Source organism: Falco biarmicus, chromosome 6 (assembly GCF_023638135.1).
Source record: "Falco biarmicus isolate bFalBia1 chromosome 6, bFalBia1.pri, whole genome shotgun sequence".
Lineage (NCBI taxonomy): Eukaryota > Metazoa > Chordata > Aves > Falconiformes > Falconidae > Falco > Falco biarmicus.
The window spans coordinates 47,373,797-47,390,546 of record NC_079293.1 but is presented as its reverse complement, the minus strand read 5'-3'; the positions used below and the strand labels follow the sequence as shown (position 1 = coordinate 47,390,546).

General features: G+C 40.1%; 1 protein-coding gene across 5 annotated transcripts in view; it reads left to right on the top strand.

Annotated features, from left to right (window-relative positions):
* CNKSR3 (CNKSR family member 3) overlaps positions 1–16,750 on the top strand; it is a 59,053-nt gene that overhangs the window by 21,803 nt on the left and 20,500 nt on the right. For all 5 annotated transcript variants that reach the window (XM_056342687.1, XM_056342690.1, XM_056342688.1 and 2 more), the window contains 2 exons: positions 7,656–7,819; positions 15,402–15,604. In XM_056342687.1, coding sequence (XP_056198662.1) covers positions 7,656–7,819; positions 15,402–15,604 — 367 coding nt within the window. The remainder of the gene's footprint in view (positions 1–7,655; positions 7,820–15,401; positions 15,605–16,750) is intronic.

Sequence of the window (16,750 nt, the reverse complement as noted above, 5' to 3'; positions counted from 1 at the left end):
TGAGTTCCCTGAAAAAGAGCTATTAAAAAGAAAGAAAACTGAACTTTGGGTTCTACTGAAATGCTTTTGGAATTAAATACCATTAACTTTTCATTTGTTAGAGAATTGCTTTTATGTCAGTTTATTGTATGTTACATTCACTCATGTAAAATACATTTTTGCAGTCCTGATGCAAGTTTACTCATTTTCAACTGAAGGTACAATTTATGAAATAATTCACTCTTGCAAATTCCCACTTGCTGATAGTATCTCAAGCTGGATTACAACCCAGAAAAGCAGTTCTGTGATTCACTGTGATCTATTTTCTAGTATTACTAGGGCCTATTTTTGTTGTGCTTGTTTTTGTCAGTCCCAAAAAGCTTAGATTATACCTTTTGGCTTTTAATACTGAATGGTGATACCAATTTGTGTTTAGCTTTTGTTCCCCCTGCCTGCCCCTGGTGTGCGCCCCCCCCCCCCCCCCCCCCCCCCTTTGCATTTTTGGTGAAACCTTGTGTCACTATTACAGTGAACATTAACACCAGTAGTAGCTTTCATTAGCAAAGAGATAATTTGCTTAAGTCTTATGGCAAAAGTGGAAGGAAGCTGCCATCTACATTTTGGTGCAGTGTATGGCACAGCTGTGGAAGTCCTGTGCTGTCTGTCTAGCTCAGTGTCCCATCCTGAATGTTTGACAAAAAGGAATGTGTTAGGGAGGATCACAGGAAAAACAATTTATCATCTGTTTCCTTCTGAAGGCTTCCTCAGATCTTCAGCTCTGAGTCTTTCAGTGTCACCATGACTGACTTCTGCAGCATTTTCTTTCATGAACCTGTTCACCTTCTGAACCCTTATGGATGTTGAACATTTGCTGCTTACTGCTGTGTGAAGAATCACTGTTTTGTTTGGACCCGTTACATGCTAGCTTCACTGGCTCTCAAACTCCTGTTTTGGAAGAGATGATGTACAATCACTGCTCTTTGGGTTTTGGTTGTTTGTTTGTTTTTTTTTTTTGTACAACTTCTGGCTTTATAGGCCTTTATCCCATCCTCCCTACAAACTTTTCTTCTGTAAGGACTCTACTCTTACTTACTCAGTGTCTGCTTAGTTTCCTGAAAATATTTTGTGAGGGGAATCTGAGTGCGTTTTTCTGGTTTTTGTAGAGAGGTCTGGCTTCGCGAACTTGCTGGAGTTCTTGGAAGGGTGCGGCAAGCATGTGGACAAAAGCTATTTTGACTCTTCCTTAACATCCTTGATGATTTACCCTGTGAAGTGTTGAGACTTACAGTTGTCCTCAAATTTACAGTCTTGGAGCACGATAATGGGTACTGCTGGAATGCTCTCAATCAGTGGCTTTGTAGGGAGGACTGGTAAAAGGTATAACACGGTGGAAGGCCTGTCCATCTGAGATTGCATTCTTACGGAGTGACTAAAATATAAACACAGACTCCATAGCCCTTCTGGTCAGGATGGCTTACAACCGAAATTTACCCACCAATTCTTTTATTACAAGTCAAAGCTTTCAGTTTTGTATTCAAAAGAAGGGAAGGGATTTATGGATGGATTTGAATGGAACGAATGGATTTATTTTGAGGTAGTGTGAATGCGTGTGTGTGTAGTCTGTTTTTCCAGGCTAAATATGTTAGTTGGAAATACTGAAAATAGGAACATGTTGCAAAAGGCTTTCTGTGCAACTGCCAGTCATAGGGGATTACCAAGGGGACAGTAAAGCAGTCATTATCAAAGTCGAAGGCTTCGCCCTTTCCCTCTGTCCTTCTGTGACCCTCATGAGAGCTGCCCTTTGCATCACTGCTGGCGGGCAAGGCCAGCCTTGTCTGGTTCCATCCCAGTATGGAGTGGAGGACAGACAAACTTCTGTACTGTTCTGGCTGTCCTCAGCAAAGCCAGACCTAATGCCTGGTGAGGCGACTGACAGTGCCTGCTTGGTTAAGATGCAGATGGTTAAGCAACTCTTCCACATTTCTGTTTACAACTGACTGCATGAGGAGGAATTATTTCATGACCAGGCTGTTTTATGCAGAATGCATTTTGTGATGCTGATGCTAAGCAGCTGTTGCCCTTCAATTCTGTGTTTTAAAAAAAAAAAATGGTTAGTACTTCAGATGATGGTAGTGTTTGTTATAAGTGATTATGAGACTACCTGGATTAAAAAAATGAATGAGGAAGCTTTTTTTACTTTTGTACATTTGACAGTAATTCAAAGATCTCTTGAAGGATTTTATTTTTTTTTGGCAAGCTAAGGCCTTAAAGTGGCTCATACCAACTGGTAACTGAAGTTTTGTTTTGAAAACTTGTGGACAGATAAATGCTAAAATAATAATAGTCAAGGAACAATCAGCCATCTGGGTCATAGAAAGTCAGTTCTTACCTAGGGTCAAATTATTACAGTTTTAGATTTTTCACTGACTGCTCTAGACTTATCATCATCTTTTTAAAGGACCTTACATTCCTTTGTTAAAGTCATCCTTGCCTCTGGTCTGTAATATTGCAGGAGAAGAATGGCATTCTTAGTGTTACAGTGGAATAACCTTCCCACTGTATTCTATATTAAAAGTGTGTTTGTTTTCTCCTTGAACTTATCATTTTTTTCCTTTTTACCCTGTACCTGTCCTACTGAGCTGCTTCAGCTTTTCACAGTTGTCTTGCAGATGCTTTTTTCTCACTTTCATTTGCCTTCTCAGATGTTAACAGGTTCACCTGCTTATGAAGTAGCTCTTTTCTATTTGTAGTGTTCATTTGCTGCCTTGATTCTCTTCTGCTTTTACTAGTTTCTTCCAGTCCTAGAAATACATGGAGGAAATGAAGGGAGGAGGCTATCACTATAAGAGTTATAAAATGAGGTGGAATATAAATGATAGTATAATGGCATGTACTGTGGGGTATGTCAAAGATTTTCCTAGAATTGATGATCTTTCAAGGCTTGGGAGGATGGATTGAAGTTGATGTGTGCAAGGAGTCTTTGGAGACTGAAAGTGACAACTAAATAGACCCTGAAGGGAGACAAGAGTTGAGTGACTTTTTATGTGGGAAGGTCAGATTCTTACAATGTTTTAATGTGTTTAAGGTGATGAGGCATGAAGGCTTCAGCAGTCCCAGCTAAGGTCCAAGGGAGCCCCTCAGTGGGCTGAGGGTTGTAGCTGAACCTTGGCACTACCCTGAGACACCAGGTGCTGCCAGTTTTAGTCACCCAACAGAGATGAGTCCATGTTTATAGTAATAATGTTGTGTTGAGCAATGATCCCTGTGGTGGTGCTATCTGAAAAAGGTCTTGTACTTGTCAGTTCTTCTGTTCAAGTGGTTTGTGCTCTTCTTGCTTCCTCATGCCAGCTTTGGCATTTTATGAGCTGTCCTGAGAATCTGTTCAAGTTCCTGAAACTGGTGGAAAATGATCCCTGTCACCTTCCAGTTCCTCTTCCCTGTTCCTTCCTCAGTTCCTTCCCTTGTCTGTCCCCCCAGCCCCTGCTGTGTTGGAATATGTAGACTTTGGGGTCTCACAAGAGAAAAGAGTGAGGAAGAGTGGGGTTCGTGGGAGGAAAGAAGAGGTGGTGAGTCAGCTGGTTTTGGACCTGTGGCCATAATGTTACTTACATGTTTTTATTGCTTTATGGTAGGTAAATTATTTGGTAGTGTCCAGCACAGAAGTCGACCAAAAAGCATGAAACTACATAATGACTTTACTTGTAAAACACGTCTGTAGTGCTCTGGGAGTCGGATATGTCATTGCTGAATGGCTGACATCTATCAACAGTTGAAATGTTCATTGTCTTTGAATAGTAAACTGATAGTTATGGATTAAACCCAGGCCACCCTCTTAACACCCTCAAAGTTGTGACGCCACCAACCCCCCTCCCCCCTCCAATTCTTATTCAAAATAACTTTCTTAATCTTGGAAACAGAGCAAATCTGTAAGTGTAAGCCCTGTCCTAATGTTTTTGTATGAATGTAAGGTATTGAATGTCTTCTGAGGTGCTTTAGATGGTGGTGGAAGGTTATTTTAGACCCAAAAGTCTAGACAGTTCTTAGGATCTATTGCACATCTCTACACCTGCCAAAATCTTGGTGGGAGTTTTGTTCAAGTTACACTGCAGTTTCTCAGAAGGGTTTTCACGATACAAATAATGCTAACCAGACTAGTCTCTCTCCCTCTCTTCCTCCTCCCTAAATCACCACTACTATTGTTGTAAAAATTGGGTAAGTTTCTGCAATTGCTATTTCTATCTTCCCTCATTCTTTAACAATTCTGTAAGTAGGAAGGATGTTACCTTTTGTGCATAGTTTTGATGTATGTGCAAGGAGTAACATAAAAATTTCTCACATGCAATTGAGACAAATGCTTTTTAAACACAATTTGAGTGTAAAATTAATAGATTAGTATTCAGAAGGGCTTTTCAGAGGCTAAAGGAGATAAATACAGATATCTCTTCGAATGTCAGTCTTCACTGTATTTTTTTGGAAATAGAGAAAACTATTTTCTGGCTTGAACCTGCTAATAATGCACTACTGAAAATGACCTGGCATGTAAGAAAGCATCTTTCTGAGTAATGCAGGCTGATTTTTATAGATTTTAATTCATCTAAATTTCTCAGAAATATCCAGGCTTTCCTAATGGGCAATACCAAGTATATGTGAGGCTCTGAAGTTGAGAGAAAAATGCATGGAAAGAACTGAGATGTTTGGAAGAAGGAAGAAATGAGCACTTAATTTAGATTACCCAGTGGCATTTGAGTGCTAACTTTTTAAACTTAACTTTAAATATTATTTAATTTATTGAACTTTTTTCCTCCCTTTTCCTATTTCTCCCAGAGGGAAAGGAATTTTTTGGTTTGCATATGATGATCAAACATTTCATTTCTACGATGGAAAATTAAACAATAGTCTATAAATGTGATTGCAATCTCAATTAAAATGTTTAAGATTTTCCCATATGTTTCTTAGTAAAAAGAATAACACTAATGTTAGTAAGCTCATCTTAAACCATTAGTGAATGCTTGCCATGAGTGTGTGGGTCTGTCTTCACTTCCTGCTTTGCATACTTTTGGTCATTTAATTTTAAATACATTTCTAGCTGAGCGGCTGTGCCTCTGTGTTGGCTGTTTTGAATTAACATTTGTGTGACTTTGTAATATTTTATAAAATACAGTCTTGCAGCGTGATGGTAGAGTTATTGTTTTTAAGGACCCTTATGGAAAAAAAATATTTGTTGAGGTAGCTGTTCAAATTGTAAGAGACTTTCAAGAACAGGCAAGCATGAATTAAAAAAGCAACAACAAAAAAAACAACCCAAAAAACAACCACAGGCAAGCTAAAAGTCATAGTTGTATTTATTTGTTGGGGGGGGTTATATTTGTGAATCTCATGTCTTAGCATGGAATGAGAATCTAGGAAGTTGAGGCAAAACAAAAAGTTTTGACAGTAGGTGAAAGCAACACTGCATCAAAAAAATAACAACCCCCCCAAAAAACCTTCAATGCATGCTGAATAAAGTGTTTTATTTTAGGTGGTTGTGTAATTTTTAATGGAAACTATGGGCTTACAATGGTAAATGATGGGAAACAGTGGTCTGCAAGACAGCATTAAAAATTGGGAATGCCAAATATGTGTACTGCATGTCAGCCTTGGTTGAGAACTTGTTTTGAAAAAATAAATTGTTAAACAATGAAGGCCAGGCTTTTTATTATTTTTCCTGGGAAAAGAGTTTGTATAGCCTAAGGGAGAATTTGGTGCCTGTGGGAAAGAGAACACTGGGCTCAATTTTCAAAATTTATGTGGCCTTGCCAAGACAGATGGGAAGAAACAAGAGTGTACCCCAAACAACTGTAGCCCTGGGAGACTCTGCTCATCTTGCATGGGGGTTTTCTCATTCATAATTATGCTTGAAAATCAAGCTGTGCACACTGTTAGCTCTGCACGTGGAGGAGTCAAGCTTGTTCAGCCAGATTTTGATGTACTGCAACAATTAAGCTTGCCAGAGTCATGTAAAGGGGTGACTGTTAAGTTCCAGAGTGCCTGTCCTTATTAATTTCTGAGCGAGCGTTATAAAGGCAAGTGATGTGTGTTAAGTAAGCCTGTGCCTTTGGGAGTCTGTAATCTACAGATCTGCTGTGACCAGACACTGCAAGGCAGCAGTGACTGCCTGTGTCACTGTTATGAAAGGAATATGTTTCATGTGATTCCTAGAACCCCCCTTGTGATTAGTCTCAAATGTTTTCTTGGCAGTGGAGTGTGCTGGGAGTGCTTGTTTTCTGGGCTGCTACTGCAGCTTCATGAGTGGAACTGAGTGCTGGTCTTCTGGCTCTCGTTTCCTTGTAGTTCAGGATGCTGTTCGTATTTCTCATCTGCAGCATTCGACATCCTGTCCATCTCAATGGCTTCCTTTTGAGCCAGGGTAGTGAATAAACATCCTTTATACAGCTAAAGGTTCAATTTTTTTACAACTGAATCGTCAAACAATGTAGCTATTGTGGATGCTACAAAGTAAATGTGGAATGTGTAACCTGAGTTTTTGCTGTTGTCAACTATTTTTAGTGAATGTGGGTATCACTACAAAACAGATCTATTAGGATCTCTTTTGCTCTAGCTAGTAAGTTGAAGTGGAACAGGGCATCAAGAGTACTGCATCATCTTTGAAGTACCACATCCATCCAACTTTTTCCCCAGACTGTTGCTGCTCACAGAATCTTTAAGAACAGAGGAAATTAGTAGAATACAGAAGAAAACAGGATTAACACCTGAATTTTAGTTAAATAAAGCAAAATGAAAACCAGAAATCCTTTCTGTAATCACTGGGAAAAAGATACTGTAGAGAACTGGATCATAGAATCACACAATTTAAAGTGAGGGTTTTGGGGATATTGCCTGGATAAAACAAAACTGTTTTAAAAATACTTTGTAGATACAAAAGTGAATTAGATTTCTTATAGGTATGTGCCATTAATCCTTAGCAAGGGGAAGGAATGGCTGATTCAGGAAGCTGCAGGGTCTCGTAAATCAAGGGAATAATACTTGAGCCAAACATAATTTTGATTGCTTTGCCTTTGATTGTTCCATCTTCCTCTCATAATTAATTCAGCCCTTTTATAAAAGTGGATGGGGAACTATCTGGTTTTGTACCTTTGTTCATTTAACTAGACTTTGGGCAAGATCTTTGTTCTTGTCTTGGGTTTTTTTTTGTTTTTGGTGTGGGTTTTTGTGTGTGTTTGTGTGGTGTGGGTTTTTTTTTTTTTTTTTTTTTTCTTTTCTGTCTGTAGTGGTGGTGGTTGTTTGGTTGCCCTTCAGGATTTTGGGTTACTGTGACAGCTGAGTCTATACATACTGCCTGATAGCTTTGCCTAAGTCGATACCAAAGGGATGTTCTTCATTGCTGAGCTTGATCCACAAAGTGCAGGTGGGTTGTGCATTGACTTAGATGACCCAGCGATGCACATAAACCTGCATGATCTGTTTGTATGCCCCTGTAGTACAACTTCAGTCACATTGCAAGTTTTCTTTCCTAATTTGGCATTGTATGTTGTATGAACTTGCAATTTGTGCCTTTCACAGGGTGGTTTTTTTTTGTTTTTTTGGTTTTTTTTTTTTTGCTTGTTTAGTTGGGGGGGAAGGGGAAGAAAAGACAGAAACTTGTAATCACATCCCCTTATCTTTTTGTGTTTTGGTAGGCCTGGATGATTGCCTGCAGCAGTATGTCCATAAATTTGAACGGGAGAAGATAAATGGTGAACAGCTGTTACAGATTTCTCACCAGGACCTTGAAGACTTGGGTATCTCACGGATTGGACACCAGGAACTAGTTCTAGAGGCTGTGGATCTCCTGTGTGCACTGGTTAGTTAAGTGGTAAAAAGACACACAAAGAATTTCATAAAGTGCTCTTCTGGGTGAATTGCTGAGGCGAGTCTCATAAAACCAGAATATCTGTGTCTCTTGCTTTCTGTTACATATAGTTGTCAAAGAAACAGTAAGAATTTGTTTAATTTTTGCAAGCTTTATGCTAATAGCACTCAAGTTTTTCCTGATAAGAGGCAACACTAATTCACTAGCACTTCTAAAGAAAGAAGTACAAGTAGCATTGTTATCACTCTGTTCACCAACAGGAGTCTTAAAATTGCTATTGAGTAAATTTGCCGTAGAAGATAGAAGATGCACTGTTGAAATGACAGCTGCTAACAGTTCCTCACATCAGTTGAAATGGGTTTAGGGCAATTCTGTAGCCTTCTAAAAAGTGAAGAAAATCTTCCTCAAATGAGGAATGTTTTACAAACTCAGTGACAGTTGAGTTAAATTGTCATTGGATTTGGAGCTTAAGCTGTTCCTCTGTCTTACTCCTGATATATAACTGCACAGATACTTTTAAGACAAACACGCTCAAAAGAATAAATATATTTTGTGTTGCTTTGCTAGTGCAGGCTTTATTTAAAAGATGTAGTTTGGACGCAGTCTTGAAGATGTGTTTGGTGTAACGCAGTGAATGAGTGACAGAGATATGACTACATTGAGGGCAAAGGTGGGGAAAGGCTGCCTGATGGTTTGTTGGCCAGCACTGGCCCACCATCCCCTCATTAGGTGAGACTTGCAGCACCGAGCTTACTCCTTTTAAAATGGAGAGTCTTTACTGTCTGTGTGCTATGTGCTTTATTTGCTGCAGACAGTTGCTACAGGGATCATTCATACTCCATAACCGGGAATAAATTGGATAGTCTGTACTAAAAGAAGTGTATTTAATGAAATCACTTCATACAATCTGAACTGTTTCCCAAAGAGTGGCTCTTATATTTAAAAAAGTTTTATTTCCTCTTCAGTATTTGATATAGCAGAAATTTTTAACATTTAGCTGGAAAATCTAATAGAAGAATGTAATTAGCCTAAAATGCAGTTCATGTTGAGGGGATGGATAATCTGCTGGGCAAGCGAAGGGGTCTGGTGGGTTAGTAAATGTACAGTGTGCTGTATACAGTCCTGACTGAAGTAATGGATGTGGCAGCCCCCAAAGGCACTTTTTTCTTCTTAAAATGAACAAAGCTGGACAACTGCCAGAACCTAAAGCTGTGTTTTATCTCCTACAATTTCCTTCTAATTTCCTTTGTAGACAAAAGTTTTGACCTCAGATTCGTTTCTGGAAATCCTTTGTAAAATGCAGCTCAAGTTAATGCATTAGACAGTTCACATATTGCAGCTGCAATGTTCTTGTTCCCTTTTAAGAGGTGGAGGAAGAATTCCTGTATTTTAGGTGTGCCCTTTGTCACCTTCTTGATGCCCTTTTCCTTGAGTTTTTGGGGTGGTTGTATAAAATTAGTTGACTTTGTTCCTGAAGGAATACTGTGTTTTGAATTTCTTGTGACAGCCAATTTTTTATTTTGCTGTCTCTTCTTCTTGTGTGAGAGAATAAAGGTTTCCCTATTCCACCTGCATTAGTTCTCTGAAAGTGGGTCTGTGTATTGATACTAGTGGATGGTGTGTGTATACATGGTCACATTTCTCTAACTTTTGGGTCCTTGAAAGCAAAATAACTATTTTGGGGATTTCTTTCTGTTTCTGCTCCTCCTCCCCCCCAGCCCCCCACATGCTTTCAGCACATACTGTGGAAATGTGACATTGGCTGGGCCAGCTTGAGGTCAGGCTTTGAAAGTTGTTTTTGGGATGGGAGTCGAGGGAAGGACTGAGACTGTGTGCTGGCGGTTCCTCAGTCCTGGAGTTCTCAAGACTAATTTCCCTTTCTTATCTAGTTTTGCCTTGGCAGTATTCCAGCTGAGCTTCCTTCAGATCACTGTTTTGGTTCCCTCACATCGCAAGAACACTTGTGGCTCTAAAGGCAGTGAAGCAGCTGTCCTTGGAACATCTTTCTCCTGCAGTAACTCTTTCCAAGCATTGGTGATACAGACCTCTTTTCAGTGCTTTTTTTTTTTTTTTTTTTTTTTTAAATTTTATAGGGATAAAGCCCTCTTTGGCAGCTACACTGCCAAGCTGGAAATATGTCTGCAAGCTATTGTGTTTGCTGCTGTAAGTGAACTGTAGAACTAGTGTAGCTGAAAGAGAAACGAATGCATCTTTCTCTGCTGCTTTGATGATGAGGCAGTGTTCCCTCATCTCCTGGTAGCAGTGGCCACATGTGATAAAGCTGCAGCTGAAAAGGCAGCAGGAGGAAGTGTGGACAGGGATAAAAAGTGAAGGTTTCATGTGAGCACACATTTCTGTTGCTCTTGAGCTGGTCTAACAGTTTTCTGAACAGGTGTTGAAGATTATTTTTTTAAAATAATCTAGAAGACATATCAAAGAAACTGAATTTCCCGGAGGGGGGAAAAGTCAACTTGGGTGCCTCCATCTTTTGTTGATGACAGTATTTGCTTGGGGGAGGAAAGGGATAGGAGAAAGACATTTCTTAGTTGACTGAGGTATTTGGGGAAGGAGGGGGAACAAGCATACATAAATGGGCTTTTTAAACTCATATAAAGCCAAAAGCAGGGGCAGGGATCAAGAAAATAAGCTTTATTAGCCAAATAATTGGGACAGAGCATCTAGAGTGGTGTTGAAAACTGTATGCATACTTCTCGTTCCCTGATGAGTAGGCTTTGTTTGGGCTTAATAAATATAAAACAATGCAAGCATTAACAAGAAACCGTATGCAAATGTTTTTGCTTTTAATGTGTTTACCTATACTATATCTTTACCTATACTGTATGATGGGAGAGTTTGCAAGAAAAAAAAAAGCTGATTTATCTTGAGGTTAGAATGAAAAGATACTAGTTTCAAGCAATCTGAAAAAAATCAAACCACCAAAACAAAGAAACAAGCAAAACTAAACCACAAAAGAACATAGTTTTTATTGTTGTGCCTTCGATAATTTCACTGCTAGTGATGTTCTGCCAGCATATTTTCAGTGCAAAAAAATAGAACATCATAATGTAAAATTGAACATGCATAAATGAAGACTTAACTTTGGTGGCTAATCCTCGTCAAAGGCACTACATCTATGCACTGCCTCCTAAGATTTCAGTTTTCTAGAGATCTCAGCTTAAATTTAGTGGTGTTTTTAGGAAACCTGGGACTCCAAAGGATTCTTTAGGATGCATTTTTGTTAAAAGAGAGAGGGCAAGAATGGGTGACACTGACAGTACCTATTGTTAACTTTAGTGTTTATACAGGGCATGCATTGAGTTGGCTCTGGTTTTGAGAGGCATTCAGTCTGTGGTTTGTTCCCCCCTCCCCCACCCAGCTGGTTTTCACTTGGATCGGCCAGCAGATCCAGCTCATTGCCCTGTGGCATGTGAAGGGGAAGGCAGAGCTCTGGATCAGCCCAAGTTAGCTCTGACAAACTGCTGTGCTCTTTTGACTTTGGTTAGCCACACTTTTGTTATGTTGGCTGCCTGACCTTGAGCAATTACTTGATCAGTGTACTTTTTCCTCATTAAATATAATGAAGTTTGGAAAGAGTGTGCTCTTAAGCACCTGTGCTCTCCGGTATATGTGTGTGTACTGCTCTCTTTTGCTCCATCCCTGTGTGTGGCTCCCCTGGTTAATGAGTAGCAACCTGGGAATGTTTGACATAGGGTGCTCTTGACTGCTGGCTTCAGCCTGTGTTTTGGTGAAAGCAACTTTGATGTTTTAAATTGGGAGTGATAGGAAAATGTGACATGTTCTTTGGTTCATGAGCACCACCTAAAACCTTTTAGTTGCTTAAATAAGTAAGTATTGTAGCTTGAGTTCTGTAGAAATATTTCAAAAAAGCCTGCTAAGCTTTGCACTTCAACTGTGTGTCACTGTGAAGGCTGTTTGGTGTGCTGCCATGCTATCAACATTTCTATCTGTCCTGAATTGGGGCTACAGCTCTCTGACAAGTTAAATTAATCCAAGTCAGGTGCTGCCTCCACCCCCTCCTGCCCTCTGGTTAGTGATCTTTTGTGCTTGCACTCACCTGACCCTGTGGTGAGCTACTTCAGAGAACTAAACCAGCTGAGAACATGCTACTATTCCCAAGAAGGGAATAGATGATTTTTTTTTTTAAATGGTTTAGTTCCCCAAACCAGCCCTCCCAGTAAACTGCAAGTGAAGGAATGGAAAAATTGCAGGAGTAGGTGGTTATGTGTGAGGTGGTCAAGACAGTGTCAGCTTGGACAGAAGCATTACTATACCTGGTGAAGGGGCATAGTTTTATGTGTATTAGAGCAAACAGGTCAGGACACTGGCTTGCTTCTGGAGCAGAGGTGGTTTGGTTTATGATGATCCTTTGTTCTAGGGAAGTTTGTCCCTCAGGGTTCATCCATAGCTGGAGAATTCAGTCACCTGTACTGAAGAGCTGTGTGCTCCCTGTTGTGCTGCATAGGTGTTGTGCTGCATAGGTGTAGTGCATAGCCAGGACTTTTCCTGGAGCACAAACTGCTAATTTAGATATTTCAGGTATACTCTGTGGAGTCTCTGGGTAAATTGTAGGAAAGCTTTGTGCAGTGACTGAAGAACTTGGCTGTAATGTGCTCTTGATAGGCTGTTGGAGAGACCAGATGCAGTTATAAGTTGGAGGCCCTGCATCTCCAGAGGCAACACCTGTGTTGCTGAAGTCCACCTCAAAACTGAGAACTACTTGACAGAATTACTTAAAAAGTAGCTGAACTGGAAAAGTCACACCAGACTGATCTGCTGTATAAATAAGGTGAAAGAGGTGTGATAAGGAGTATGTAAATGTTTTGGGGCCAAAGCCAAAATCTGACCTGGTGTATGAACATGTGCCCTCTTAAATGCTGGGGCTGTCTCTAATTGCAGACACCCACAGATGGTGGGCACAATTTCTGCATCTGAGTGACAGAAAGAAAGACCTGGAGACACTTAAATATATGAAGACTCTCTCAAGTTCTGACCAGAGTGATTAGGTGGTTATACCACTGTACAGAAAAAGATCTGTTACATTTTCTGTACCTTTATGGAAGGAGGGGGATCAGCATCTTCTAATTCCCCTGTTGAAATGTCCCCTTCTTGGCACGTAGCTACTTTCAAATTCTTGTGGTCCCAGAACTTACCCTGCATCCAGACCTGTTGTGAAAAAGCATTCCTCCAAAAATAGACTAATATGCAATGCCCTTTAAGGAGAAAACTAGTTGCAAGAAATAAATCTGAATGATGCTGTTGTGCATTGGTTTTTTGTTTGGTTTTTTTTTTTTTTAATTAAAAGGTGATAAGTTCACACATGACAGTGTGAAAGTACTTTAATGTTGTTTAGTGATCCAAATCTTTCAGTCTGATCCTGGAAAATTTAAGGATATCCTTTGCTGTTGCAACAGTGGCATTTTTTTAATTGGCTATGTCCTCCTAACCCCTACTCCTGGCTACACTTTAAGGTTACTTCCTTGCCAAGAGCCTTTGGAGGGAGACAGGAGGCACTTGTGTAATTTACACCTACTGGGATCCTATCCATAGGAGGTGGTAGATACTGTAAAGGTAGCTGAGTAGCTGAAACCTCCCCTTACACTGATGGGCTTCTCTGGGGCAAAGGTTCTGTTTCATCTTTTCTAAATGACTTAATCCAAGGTATTCCAGCATTTTTTATGGATGCTTGACTATGGAGAGAACGGATGGAGCCACAAGCCAGCAGTGTAGCCTGGCAGCAGAGTCAACAGCATCCTGGGCTTCATTAATAGGAACATGGCCAGCAGAGGGAGGGAAGTGATTATAGATAGCCTTTTACTTGTCACTCATTAGTCTACATCTGCTCCCAAGGAAAGATGTGGACAAACCAGAGCAGGGTTGATGGAGGGCTACCAGGTTGGGCAGGGCTGGAGTACTGACCCATGAGGAGGAGTTGAGGGACTTCAATCTGGGGAAGAGTCTGCTTCAGGGAGGCCTAACAGCAGATCCCCAGCACTTATTGTGGGGGCAAACACAATCGGCAGAATGATGGAGCTGGGATGTTCATGGTGGTGTGTGGTAGGAGGATGAGACGCTTTGGGCAGAAGTTGAAATGAGGAGGTTCAGGCTGTGTATAAGGAAACACTTTCCAACCTTGAGAACAGTCAGACAGTGGATCATATTGTCCAGAAAGTTTGTGCAGTCTCCATCCTTAGAGGTTTTCAAGACCTGATTTGGATACTGAGTGAGCTGGTATGAGCTCACAGCTGAGCCTGCTGTGGGCAGGGGGTTGGACTGAGACCTTCTGAGCTTCCCTCCAGCCTGGGTGATGCTGTGATCCTGAGTTTGAGGCACTGGGAACCCCAGGCAACTTGTAATTGGATGGAATTAAGATTTGCTTTAGTTGATTTATTGTTTTGAGGGGAAAAGGAGAAAGCAGATAGTGGAGCTGACTAAACTATGGAACTTGGAGGTTGGCAGCAAGAATCTGCAGCAAAAAAAAAAAAATAGAGAAAAGGAGGTTTTTTTATTCTTTTTGGGTAGGTTTTTTTTTATGTGGGGTGTGTAAGGTGTGTGTGTTTATATCTAAGAAAAGTAGGAATTTGCACTTTAAAAGAACTAAATATTGCCTGGGACTTAACTTTGAGAAGATGCCCACAGAGGTTTTGCAAAGAGGAGTAACTCAAAAGTAAAGATACTTAGCAACATGTTGTTGCTTAATTCATACATTTGCACACTGACAGCAAGAAGAAAATCTTTATTGCGAAGTTGTCTTCAGAACAGATACAATATAACATTTCTGACTTGTTTGGAATGAGATTATCAATGTCTTGCTTAAAACAATTGGGTTTTAACCTTACAGAGTGTGGTTTGGTTGTATTTGAATTTATAAAGTTGAAGTTACAGGCAGGACTTACATATTTTCTTAGGGTTCAAAAACTTTTATAAAGATGCTGTTGAATGAAAAATACGATGTCTAAAAATGTTTTTAATTATGACGTATAGTGTTAATGCAGTCCTCAAACTTGCAAATAATACAGCAAACTGCTGTATCAAGGAGCACCATTACTGAAAACTTGTGATATAAATATTTATTCAAGCTTTTGACTGTGAAATTACATTTGCTTCCTGTTGATACTTTTTCTCTTGCCAGATTAAACTTATCCTTAGTTGTGAATGAAATGTTACTTCAGTGTTTATGTACCAGAGTATAGAAAACATTTTAAGAAAAAACAGCATTTACTTTCCTTTAACAAAAAGAAAAACAACACAAGACTTTCACTCCAACTACATTTTTAAAGGTAAATGACATCTGATAGGACATTGGAACTTCACTCTGGTTGAAAAGTGTCCTCAGATCTCATTCCTGTCAGAAACTGAGGGGGTTTGGCACCCAGAAAAGTATTCTTTAGTGGCTGTAGTGTTGAACAAATCTTAAGAATGCATTTTTGCCAAAATCAGATAAAAAATGGGCAAGTCCTCAGGCCTTTCATCCCATATGAATTCGTAACTTGTGGCATAATAAATGGGAAGACTCAACAGGGATATCTATCAAGCTTAATAATATTCCTTGCAGAACTATGGCCTTGAAACAGACAATATGAAGAACCTGGTTCTCAAGCTGCGAGCATCATCCAACAATCTGCAAAATTATATCAGCAGCCGTAGGAAAAGTTCAAATTATGATGGAAATACCTCTCGCAAACCCCCTAATGAATTCCTTACTTCTGTGGTAGAGCTTATTGGTGCTGCTAAAGCCTTGCTGGCATGGTTGGACAGGTAAGAATCAAGTATTTCTATTTTAGTTTACTGCTATAATGAATTGCTTTTCCTTGTAGGGCAGTTTTTAGACACTTGGGTTTAAAGATAATCTTGATCTCTCACTTTTTTTGGTGTTGCCTGAAGGCCTCTGGTGGACAAACATAATCTAGGGTACCTACTCTTGTGCTTCCACTCTTGCTGAAACTAGTGAAACTGTTTACATACCAGTTTGGATACAATGTTTAAAAGCAGGAGTCTTCCTGTCTGGGTCAGTTTCTCACACATGTGACTTCTTCCTCTTCCCTTCTCACTTTCTAAATCATTGTCATTGGCAGGCCTCTTTCCAAATGAATTTTTAATATTCTGCTGAAATTGTGGCCTTAGCTGTACAATTTGAAAACTGAGTAGTGGGAGAGACTGTGCCTCTGCCTGTTTCTTGGTTTGTGTTTTGTTGTTTTTTTTTTTTTTTTTATACTACTTCTATTGATTATTGTTTTTGCTTGGCAAGAGCCATAGCTGTTTTGTGACAGCTGCAGCAGAAACAAACAGGCAACAGAGCCGGTCAGGTGCTGGCAGGGATGCTGTCCGTGATAACAGATGAACATAAATTCTCAAGCCCCTTGCCAGCTTTTCTGAGAAGGAAGGTTAGGAGGAGAGCTGCACAGGGACTGGCAGCAAGGAGCGCTTTTATCCTTCAGTATCCCTGTTCTCCAGCAAGGAGTGTCCAGGCGGTGATGTTAACAGTTTACACCTCTCAGCTGGTCCTTTTATCTCACCTTGTTGCTGGCAACTTGCCCTAAATATCTTTTGGAACTCACTGTTGGCAAGGTGGCTGGTTTGTCCATTTCCAGACTGGCTGGAGTTACTCCTCAACCCTTCTTCTAGCTCTTGCAGCTGTCTGGAGGGTCTGAGGTAAGAGTCTAGGCTCTAAAGCTACCCAAGGGTGTGATTTTAATAACAGTGTGATCTGACCTGAGCATGCAGCTGAGAGAACTATAGTTTGGAAAATCGATCATTTCTTCTGGTTTTGCTCTCTGAACTTGCTTACTGCAGGGCTAGACATTCACCAATTTTGATGCAAGGATGGAGCAAGACTGAGCAGCCAGGAGTGTATATATATTATAAAACTGTATCCTTATGCTTGTGTAGATGTCAGTTACAGCT